We start from the raw sequence: 10,672 nt of genomic DNA, 5'->3' as shown, positions 1-10,672 counted from the left end.
TTGAATTGTCAGTACATTTTAAATTTTACAAAAAACATAATGTCTAAGAATTGAATAAAGGGGCCTACATCCAAATTCTCCAAAGTTTTGGGGTCCATTTTTAAAAATATAATATTGTAAATGCCCAACAAGCATTTGGCGGACATTTGGAAAATGTCGAACATAGTAACGTCCGTTCTCACGTCGTTAGTAGTCTGCCACTGAGCTCGGTGTTTTGTCGTCAAGGACGTCCCTATAAATAGCCCCGTCCCACGTTGCTCTCTAGACTCTAGTACTTTAAATCTCTCTCTCTCTCTCTCTCTCTCACTCACTTTCCTAGAAAACCAACTAGAATTTCCGATTCTTCTGGGGAAGAAGACGAAGGAAACACCCGCGACGACGAGAATGGAGCTACATTTTTCAAGTGTCTCGTATCATCCCCTTCCTACCTGATTTTCTTCGATTTGGCTCCACTTTGTAAGCTGATCGATCTCTCTGTAAGATTAGTTTTATTTTACAGATTGTCATTCCTCAGTCTAGATTGTTTAGCTTCATCGAAATAGGGAAGAAATTTTTCAAAATATTTGCCAGCTTGCCTTGAATCACGAGAGATGTTTTTCATTATTCTTCTCATCTATTTTCCATTTGCCGATATCCTTTCGTTTCTATGAACATTTGTAGATATCTGAAATTTCTGTTTATAGCTTTTCCAACTCTGGTATAGATGCCGTGACAGTGAGTTTTGACACGGGAAAAAAAGCATTCAGCTGAGATGAAATACATTGCTTGTTGCATTTCGATCACGCTGCTCATTAAAAAAAAAAAAGAAGAAGTCGTGCATAATAATTCGGAAGAACGATTCTCTTCTTATTTTCTTTGGAAATTATAGGATACAATCTGAAGTTTATGGAAGGTAGATATCCATTAGGCTAACTGATTTATTGCTATGTTTTTCTTTCTATGTTATCAGTTATTACGTATCTGATTTACTTTCCCCCCCCTATTCTCACAGATTCCTTGTTATTTGACTGAACTCCGATGAGCTCCTTTCTATTTGCAGGGCTATTGCGCTGATCGGTCGTTTTTTTCTTTCTAGATAGCTATAATATTTCCAACAACGAAGCTAACAGGGCCATTCAAGTCTGAAGAAGAATGTAAGTAGTTTTGGTGGATCACCTCAAGGATTCTGGTGATCTTAATTTTCTGGGCGTCCTTGAAAGATTTCGTTTAGCTAGGATCTCTGACTACGGGAAGAAGACTATATCACATGTTTAATGCGTAAACTGTTTGTTTACTGGTGAGGTTGCATCGGCTGCTTTTGCTGGATTAGTGTCAAGAATAGACGTGGAGGAAGAAAAAAGGTTAAGGTTGCCTGCTCTGTATTTCCTTACCAAATGGCTTTGTCGAATAGAACACTTCTATTCTATTACTGGTTTTAAGGTTCATAGCTTGTTCATTTTTAAGCCAGCAAGGATTTGAACCTTTGAGTAGGCAATGGCTAGTGTGGCACTTAGTTCATTGTACGAAAAATCTTTTAACTCCCCTGGTAGATTTACCAACTTCTGTGGTCCTCAAATGAGGGACTCAATTTTGATTTACCTAACAGTTGGTGGATCTATGATTCCCATGCGTATTATGGAGACAGATTCAATTGCCTCAGTGAAGCTGAGAATTCAGACCTTTAGAGGCTTCTTTGTAAAGAAGCAGAAATTGGTTTTTGAGGGGAGGGAATTGGCTAGGAACAATTCTTGTGTTCGTGATTATGGTGTGACTGATGGGAATGTGTTGCACTTGGTGCTGAGGCTCTCTGATATTCAAGCTATTACTGTTAGGACTATATGTGGAAAGGACTTTGAGTTTTATGTTGAGAAGAATAAAAATGTGGCTTATGTTAAGCAGCAGATTGAGAGGAAGGGCAAAGGATTTGTAAACCTCAAGGATCAAGAACTGATATGTGATGGTGAGGCGCTTGAAGACCAGAGACTCATTGAGGATATTTGTAAGGATAATGACGCTGTAATTCATTTGTTGGTGAGACGGTCTGCCAAAGTGAGGACTAAAGCAGTTGATAAGGATTTTGAATTGTCAATTGAGGCACCGTACGCACACGAGAAGGTGGTAAATTTAGGTGATGAACATTTAGAGCCACTGTTTGTGACAAATAAGTTCCTGGACAGGAAGCAGTTGATAAAAGATTTTCTTTTGCAACCAATTATTGTTAACTCCAATATCAGAGTTCCACTAGTGATCCAGGAGCTGATTAAAACTACTTCACAGGGCTTAGAGAGGGCCAACAAACCAATTCGATCTTCAGAGGGTTCAGGAGGTGCTTATCTCATGCAAGATTCATCTGGTTCAAAGTATGTTTCTGTTTTCAAGCCTATTGATGAGGAGCCAATGGCTGTTAATAATCCTCGAGGGCTTCCTGTTTCCGTCAATGGAGAAGGCTTGAAGAAAGGCACACGAGTAGGACAGGGGGCATTGAGAGAAGTTGCAGCATACATTTTGGATCATCCTAGGAATGGGCCTCGCACTTATAGTTGTAACAATGAGGAGCGGGGATTTGCTGGGGTTCCTCCAACAGTAATGGTGAAATGCTTGCATAAAGGATTCCAGCATCCCAAGGAATGTAAGTATGAGTCAGGTGATATAAAAATAGGGTCGCTCCAGATGTTCATGGGCAATGTCGGAAGTTGTGAAGATATGGGTCCTCTTGCATTTCCAGTAGAGGAGGTGCACAAGATCTCAGTGTTGGATATCAGATTGGCAAATGCAGATAGGCATGCTGGAAACATCTTGGTTCGCAAGGATGGCCAAGATGGTGGAATAGTACTTATTCCAATTGATCATGGCTATTGCTTGCCTGAGATGGTAAGTCCTCCACTATCCAAATGTGGTGATGCTATAATTATGTTTTTGTATTTCTATGATTATTTTTGCTGCTAAAACTTTTATAGATTTCCTTTGTTGGCTTGGCTGCACCTCCAATTGTAACTATTTATTTTAACGGTATTCTCCCTGCTGAGTATATAGTTTCACACTCCTGCCTGTCTATATCAGAATGTATGCTAGAACAACAATAAGAAAAAGCTAAGAGATTGTAATGCCTCAGATTTGTGCCTGTCGACATCATATTATTATTATGCTAATCTGTTTCTATCGTTGTGTCTGGCTTACATACTGCGTGACAGAGATGGTGCTAACAGTAGTCGTTGTTTCTGTTGTCGCTATTTCTATATACTTATTCTTCTACCGTTGCTTCATGTTGCTTTTCCTTTTTTTTCCTTGTCTTGTAGTTTGAAGACTGCACATTTGATTGGTTGTACTGGCCACAAGCTCAGGAGCCTTACTCTGCAGACACCATTGATTACATAAAATCTCTGGATGCTGAAGCAGATATAAAGCTTTTGAAGTTCCATGGATGGGACCTTCCTGCCAAATGTGCTCGTATCCTTCGCATATCAACCATGCTTTTGAAGAAAGGTGCTGAGAGAAGACTCACTCCTTTCGCCATCGGAAGCGTCATGTGCAGAGAAACACTGAAGAAGAAATCCGTCATCGAGCAGATTGTTGAGAAAGCAGAAGAAGCTGCACTTCCTGGATCGAGTGAAAATGCCTTTCTGGATATTGTCTCAGAGCTCATGGATAGTCATTTAGATGAGCTAGCCCTTTGAGTAAAATACTTATATGATGATACAACCATCTCCTCCCATTCTCGTGTTGCGTGGATTGTGATCACACCTGTTCTATCACCTTATCACGTGTCGAATACTCGCGTTGTTGTGTTGCAAAATGAAGTATATGACCTTATGCTTGTGTGTGTGTGAAACATGAAAATAGTATAACGACCATGAATGTTTGCACGGGCTTGTTCTAGTAATTCACCCTCTCACTTTGCTACTTGATGAATAAAACACAAGTTTTGGGCCTACCAATTTTGTCTTTATTAATTAACGAGGCTCTCATTTCTAGTTCTATGGTCAACTCTAACTGCCTCTCACTCCAAGCCTATTCCAATCAGTACCCTCACAAATAATAATTACCATAAATCAACAACTATTGTTGTTTACAACTTTATATAATTTTATTACAACATTTGTAAAAACAAAAAATTGAGACCGGAAAACCTATATGTTTACATCATAAAATTAAAAACCCATAAAAATAGGAGTAAATACACGGGTCTTTTTCGGCCATGTTGGACCGAGACTTGATAGCGCTAACCACGCCTATACCTTGAGCGAAATTGAATTCATTCAGTTAGATAATCCTCCCACGAATGCCACCCCCGTTGACGGCAACCACGACGACCCCGCTATGAATTGGGCCACCGTGAACCTACTCGCCTCCACCGTTGACGTTATGACTCGATACCCGGGCCACTTGACCCGTCCTCCAACAGCCGCACCCGGCCCGCTATTCATGTACTCTCCATAATACAACTTGTCGACTGGAGACGTGGCATTCCACTCCAACCATCCACGTGGATGGATGTGGTCCCCCATTGTGGAAAGCATGTAAACAGTTCTAGCGTAAATTTTCCACGGACGGCCTAGATAGGTCGGGATGCTTCCCTTGGCTGCCTCCAGATCTGAAGTGGCTTGGATCTGACAATTATGGATCGAAATCCCCGTGTTCTGATTCGGGTCTTTTCGATTTTGGGCCGTTATAGTGTTCTTCTGCTGATCCATGGGCTTTCGAGATACAAGGTTGCAGTTTTGGAAAACCACAGCAGCGTTGCCAAAGATGAAGTCAACGGTCCCATAAATGTCACATTCCCGGAAGAACTGACGGTTGGAGTGGACATAACATGTGTCTTGGTATCCGATGATACTGCAGCGGTACACCACCGCATGGTCGGCTCCAACACGGAGGGCCACAGCCTGGTGCTTCCCCGGCCCCGCGTAGTTCTCGAATGTCATGTCCCTGGCAATAAAACCAGCCCCAGAAGCAGCTAAAAAAGCCATTAAATCAGTCAGAACCTTTGAAGTAATTGCGAAGAAATGCTTTTAGTAGCTAACAAAACCTGGTTGGTGCAGGAAATTTCGAATCCTTAGAGACAAGGATGAATAGTACATGTAATTGAAGGAACCCACCACCAATAATTCAGTAATTTGGGGTCTTCATGAAAGCTTGGCCATACGTTATGCTTTCAAGTTTTTTTCCCCTTTTGTGGTGGGGGGGGGGGGAGAATGCTTTCAAGTTTAACACGGTAAAATTATAAGATGAAGACATCAATTTTTGTTTTGTGACAGGGAAGCTAAAAAACACATATGTCGATGAGGGAAGGATATATAGTTTTATCTACGAGGTGCAATTATTAAATCGCGTGAAGAGGAGTACACATGCAAGAAGATAACTGGGAATCTAAAACCTGGCAAGCATTATCTAATTTCAACTTCTATTGGTCTCCCTCGTACACAAATGGTTCGTTTTCGAGTTTTTGGCTCTTTCCACTTTTTATGAGTTAATGGGAAAACGGTAAAAGGCAAAACTGTGTGACGAATTGATTAAAATAATATATGAAATAAATTCAAGAGATCACAAGAAAAAAGAAAGAGGGAAAAAAGGGATCTCACCGAAGGAGGCAGTGTGGAAGGTGGTGGTGCCTTGTGCAAAATTTTTTCCACCTGTGATGATTGTCTTGCCCTTCCCTTCACCTATGAACATCACATTCGTTTTCTTCCTCCCAACCTTCAAATTTTCCTCTTCGTACCTAACCGTTTTATACCACACAAAAAAACTGCAATCTCATCTCTATCTCACCACAAAAACTGGCCTCTTTATGTATATCAATTAAACATTGCATTTGGACTACCTACTTGTCCAAGCCACTGTTTATACTATTAACAATAGCAATAGCCCTATGTATTTACAAATGGGTGTAGATAAATTACTTTAATTTCTAAACTAACAATGGAGGACATTATTAATGGTGTCGTAGAAAGGTAGCAAAACAAAACTAAATAATTATTAATTAATAAATATATTCACGGGCATGCATGATTATTGTTGATTGACCACTGGCGATTGAACGAGCTGAGTCACTCGCACAAATATCAAATGATCACAAAATATTCACTTGCATAATGATGATTGTTGTTGTTAGTTATCTTGAAAGTTAAAAGATCATTGTTTTTTTTTAAAAACGAATCGTTCAATTACCAAAAGACCACTGAATCATCACTTTTATTACCTTCCTGCCTTCACGTACACAATAATACGGCGACCACTGTGCTCGGGCACTTTCTTTATCGCCTCCGTGATGGTCTTAACGGTTCCGCTCCCGTCCTTGGACACGATAATATCGGCTTGGATAGCCGGTGCCGGCGTGCTCAACAATATTCTATCTCTTTTGCTTAACCAGGTCGGAAATTCCCCTGAGATATCGCCATTGTTGATTTCTCCCATTAATCTTCTTCTGTTCTGTATCGGAACCCCTGAGAAATCGTTGCCCACATCGCTCCCGGAGTATATTGCCAGACAGTTGCTAATGAGCTCCGACAAGTCCTTCAAGTTACCGGCCATCTGATCCTTCACCGTCCCGCTCGTGTCCGCGAAACCTTCACTGCACGTGTCTTGATTAGTGAGGGCGGCGCTGAGCCATGTCAGCACATCGTCGGTCGATCCTCCGCCGCCGCCGCCGCCTCCGGAGGGGGAGGGAACGACGGAGGTGAGTGAGCGGAGGAGCGCGTCAACGGAATCCTCGAGGAGTTCGAGGCAGTCCTCGTATGCCGACCGTATGCGCCGATCCATCTGGACGTTGGAGATGGCAGTGGAAGAATAGAGGGCTCTGCTCAGGTGCTGCAATGTCACGTTGAAGGAAATGTGGACGAGGTCCTGCTCCGAGGCGACGGCGGAATCCGGGAAATCGAGGAGGACTTAACGCAGAGGGCGGGGAACTGAGTTTTGCCGCAGGTGCGTGAAATAGCCTGAGAGGGCTTACCGCCGATGCCAGGCCCGTCTCGAGTGGAATCCCGGGGTCGGATTCCGACAAGGACGACGGCGGAGACGGCTGAAGCCACAACCAAAATGACAGCCAGTACGGAGAGGAAGATGAGTTTCTTCTTGCTCCGGGAGGTGGGGGGAGGAATGGGGGCATCGGTGCGGCGGGAGGAGCCACCGGGATCGGAAGGTTGGAGCCTGCCGTAGTTCATGGAGTAGTGAGAGAGTGTGAGGAGAGAGAGAGAGTATGGAATTGAAGCAGTGAGCAGTGAGCAGTGAGTAGTGAGACAGGCCAGAATGAGAGAGATTGGTTTATATGTTGTAGGAAGTGGGAATGAAGGGTGAGCAAGTGAGATGGTATAAGAAGCAAAGAAAGGATGTGAGATGGTATAAGAGCAAAGAAAGGATGTGAAATTAATTAATTTAAAAAGGTGATTTAGAAAAGGGTATAGTCACTAAAATGAGGAGGAGAGAGAAAACAGATAGAGTAATAACAAGTGGGTTGATCTCAGTGGAGATCTTAGATTCAAAAATTATATAATATATGTGCGAAAGCTTCACTCTAAATGAACTTCAACGCATAACCTGACTCAAATTCAAATAAGTTGAAGTTCAATATGACTTCAAATGCAAGTTGCTTTGATATATTTAAAAAAAAAAAGAAAAAGAAAACAAAGAAGGGAGAGAAGTTGCGAGGATAAGTAATACAAGTATTCTATGCCTTGTCTTATGCTGTGAAACCCTTATTTAAATTAATCATATTTTTTAAGTCCACCTTTTATTGATAAGGTAGGGCTGTGTCCAAAAAGCCTGTTTTATGATTTGTTTTAAAAAAAAATTTATTTTTAATTATGTCAATACTTAACGTGAAAACAATCATGTCATTTTCATATATTAATTCAAAAATAAAAACAAAAATAAACTAAATAATTTTAACCATATATTTTATAATATTAACAATTCCAATCACACGTTAACTAAAAAAATTAACAAAAAAAAAAATCAGGTCTGACAAAGGCTAGCCCCAACTTTTTTAAAAAGGTTTATAAGGATATTATCTAAAAGTTGTTTTATACAAGTTTTTTTTTTGCTTTTTGGTGTCAGGCCTATAAAAATATCGGAGTTAAATCACTAAATCAGTAGCTTGAAGAACCCGTCATCCCAAGTAAAAAAACTCTTCACCTTTTTCCTCTCTTTCATTTCCGTTTTCTTTTTCTTATATTTTCTTCTTTCTTATAGTGATCACTTCACCTATGAGTGGCGCCCCCATTTTTATTCCTCCCCTCCTCAGTCTCTCACTCCACCATTTTGATTTGTTCTTAAACATACAATACTTATTTATAAAGTCCCAATTATTTTTCTCTAAATACGTACCCTTATTTATGAAGTTCACTTGAGGCTTTTCATACTTTGTCTTTATTAATATTATCATTTTTTTTAATGGATGCAGAATGAAAAATTTTAATAAATATTTCAGATAGCATAGTTTGAAGTCTCTAATTATAATTAGGAACAAATAATCCCTCCAAAAATTCTCTCATACATAAACATCACTTAAAGAAGGAACTTGTATTTTGTAACAAAACATTTGAGAGAATGGCTACGAGGGTCCCATAAGAGGAGGGAAATAGGGAGGCCCTCATCAACCAAAAGTTTATATTTGCACAGGTAAAAGTTCAAGGATTCACTTATGCATAATTGTTCAGGGCTCTCACTACTTTTTCTTCTTCTTTGAGAACCCTCACTTCCATTTTTTCCAAAAAATGCTTTTGAAATATAACTTATAATAGACGGCAAAGGAAACTGATAAAAAAAAAAAAGTCAGCGAAGGGAGTATTTCGTTTGCATGTGAATAATTTTGAAATGCCATGCATTATTAGATTTCTTTTTCACATCCGTCACCATACTTCTCGTACTTCTCAACTTTTGAGTGATGATATGGCCAGTTCAATTAATCATTATTTTAACTGAAATTTGTAAGTTTATCTTCCAATTTTAATATTTTTAAATCGCAAATCGCTAAATTTATAATTTATTTTTTAATTTTATGAAAAATTAAAATTGTTCATATTTAAAGTTTAAAAGTAACAAAGTCATTATAATTCTAACAATTATAGGAATTTATAAATTAGCTTTTAATTTTTATAACTTATTTTTAAATTTTAATCATATATTTAAATTAAGGGTATTTAAATCAATTAATTTAAATTAGATTTGTTAAAAAAAATCGTGAGAGGGAGGCAAGCTCCCATCTTACAAATTTTTATTTTCTTGTCTGTAAAAAAATGTTTAAAAAAAAACTTTGACCCGAACTTTCATGTCAAAATTTGTTTGGTCCCCTTAAATGAATTTCCAGATCCGTGCTCATCGGTGCTCTTGAGATTTAGTTTTCATTTCCATTTATATTGTAAAACTATCAAAGATACACACTATCTAGCATAATAGTACAGAAAAAAAATATAATGTTTTTAATTAAAAAATTAATTGGGCTAAAAATTCACCCTAACCAATCAGTATTAAATTGAAATGAAGTGTATTGAGAAATACATAATGTATATGTTTGATTTATGGGTGATTGATTAAGTTTTAAATAACACAAATTTTCAAATACTCCCACGAGAAATTTATTTTTTTTATTTAATCTTAGTAAATGTGAAAGTTTCTTTTGATGGTCACCCGTATAGATGTACGGTTGGAAGCTTTTATTTTTGGGAGAATTTTAAATAAAGATTAAGAAGTGATATAATTATTAATGAGTTCTAAAAATTTAAAAATTTCAATCCAATTCAGGAGATAAAAATAATAGTGTTTACCGTAAAAAACTCAAAATACCCATTTGTTTGTTATGAAAATTGCCAGTTAAATTTCTTACTTTACCTTGTTAATTTATGATCACTATCACTTATAAATTACATCTGTTTGTCAAACAAGTAATAACATTAGTTATTAATTTTCTAATTTTACTAATTAATTTACTAACATCAGGTGTAAATTATAAGACATGTCAATAATTTATAACTGATATTGGTAATTATAAGTAAAGTTAGTAATCTAATAACTAATATGTTGTTTATGACTAACTATTGATATCAAGTCTTATATAATTATTGACATATTTTAATTTACAACTGGTGTATAATTATGACTAAACAATTAATGTCAACTAATGTATTTATAACTCATATTATAAATTAATATGTAAAGTAAGAAAATTAATACAATAATTTTATATAACAAGTAAATGGTATCTAATTTTTTTACAGTTAAATTATTTTTATTTTTATTCTCCCAAACTGAACTGAAATTTAAAATTTTTTTGAGGTTCATTGTTAAGTGTATCACATCTTTGGTTTTTATTTAAAATTTTCTCTTATTTTCGTGGGAATAATGCACGTACTTTACTATGAACTTTACAAGTGAGGCTGTTAGATTCTAACAAACCACCCTCGGCTTTTCTGTTCCACATAAAATTGCAACTACTTTTTTTCATCCAATCATTCGCTATCCAGTAGCATAAAATAAATACTCTCTGTCTCAATTATAAAATATTTTTTAAAAATTTAACATCTCAAATATAAAATAATTTAATAAAAATAAAATTTTATTAATAATATTTTTTATATTATTCTTCCTATTACATTTTCTTTATTTGATATTCTTTTATAAAAATATTAAGTAAAAGTATTTTTAAATTTTATGATTTGTTTTGAAAAAGTAATGTTATCAAATATATTTAATAAATTTTGTT

The 10,672-nt window shown here is 37.2% G+C and overlaps 1 protein-coding gene and 1 pseudogene across 4 annotated transcripts; one reads left to right on the top strand and one right to left on the bottom strand.

The window, feature by feature from the left end:
- Nucleotides 1-286: 286 nt before the first annotated feature.
- On the top strand, nt 287-3,859 carry LOC129302460 (phosphatidylinositol 4-kinase gamma 4-like). 4 transcript variants are annotated; one of them, XM_054941363.1, is made up of 3 exons: nt 287-456; nt 1,076-2,850; nt 3,276-3,859. In XM_054941363.1, the coding sequence occupies exons 2-3, from the start codon at nt 1,474-1,476 to the stop codon at nt 3,651-3,653; spliced, it is 1,755 nt and encodes a 584-aa protein (XP_054797338.1). In that variant the 5' UTR covers nt 287-456; nt 1,076-1,473; the 3' UTR covers nt 3,654-3,859. The 4 variants fall into 4 exon arrangements, with proteins under 4 accessions (XP_054797338.1, XP_054797335.1, XP_054797337.1 ...); XM_054941360.1 differs by having other exon boundaries at nt 1,040-2,850; XM_054941362.1 differs by having other exon boundaries at nt 992-2,850.
- A 141-nt stretch (nt 3,860-4,000) lies between these two features.
- On the bottom strand, nt 4,001-7,229 carry LOC129302458 (probable pectinesterase/pectinesterase inhibitor 61; annotated as a pseudogene).
- Nucleotides 7,230-10,672: the final 3,443 nt, after the last annotated feature.

Source organism: Prosopis cineraria, unplaced genomic scaffold, assembly GCF_029017545.1.
Source record: "Prosopis cineraria cultivar Desert tree isolate PC_DT_omini unplaced genomic scaffold, ASM2901754v1 PC2, whole genome shotgun sequence".
Lineage (NCBI taxonomy): Eukaryota > Viridiplantae > Streptophyta > Magnoliopsida > Fabales > Fabaceae > Prosopis > Prosopis cineraria.
This window is presented reverse-complemented; position numbering and strand designations above follow the sequence as displayed.

Coding starts and splice junctions, on each gene's coding strand:
- LOC129302460 (XM_054941363.1), top strand. CDS start 1,474: ATGGCTAGTGTGGCACTTAGTTCATTGTACGAAAAATCTTTTAACTCC. Junction 2,851..3,275: donor GCTATTGCTTGCCTGAGATG/GTAAGTCCTCCA, acceptor CTTGTCTTGTAG/TTTGAAGACTGCACATTTGA.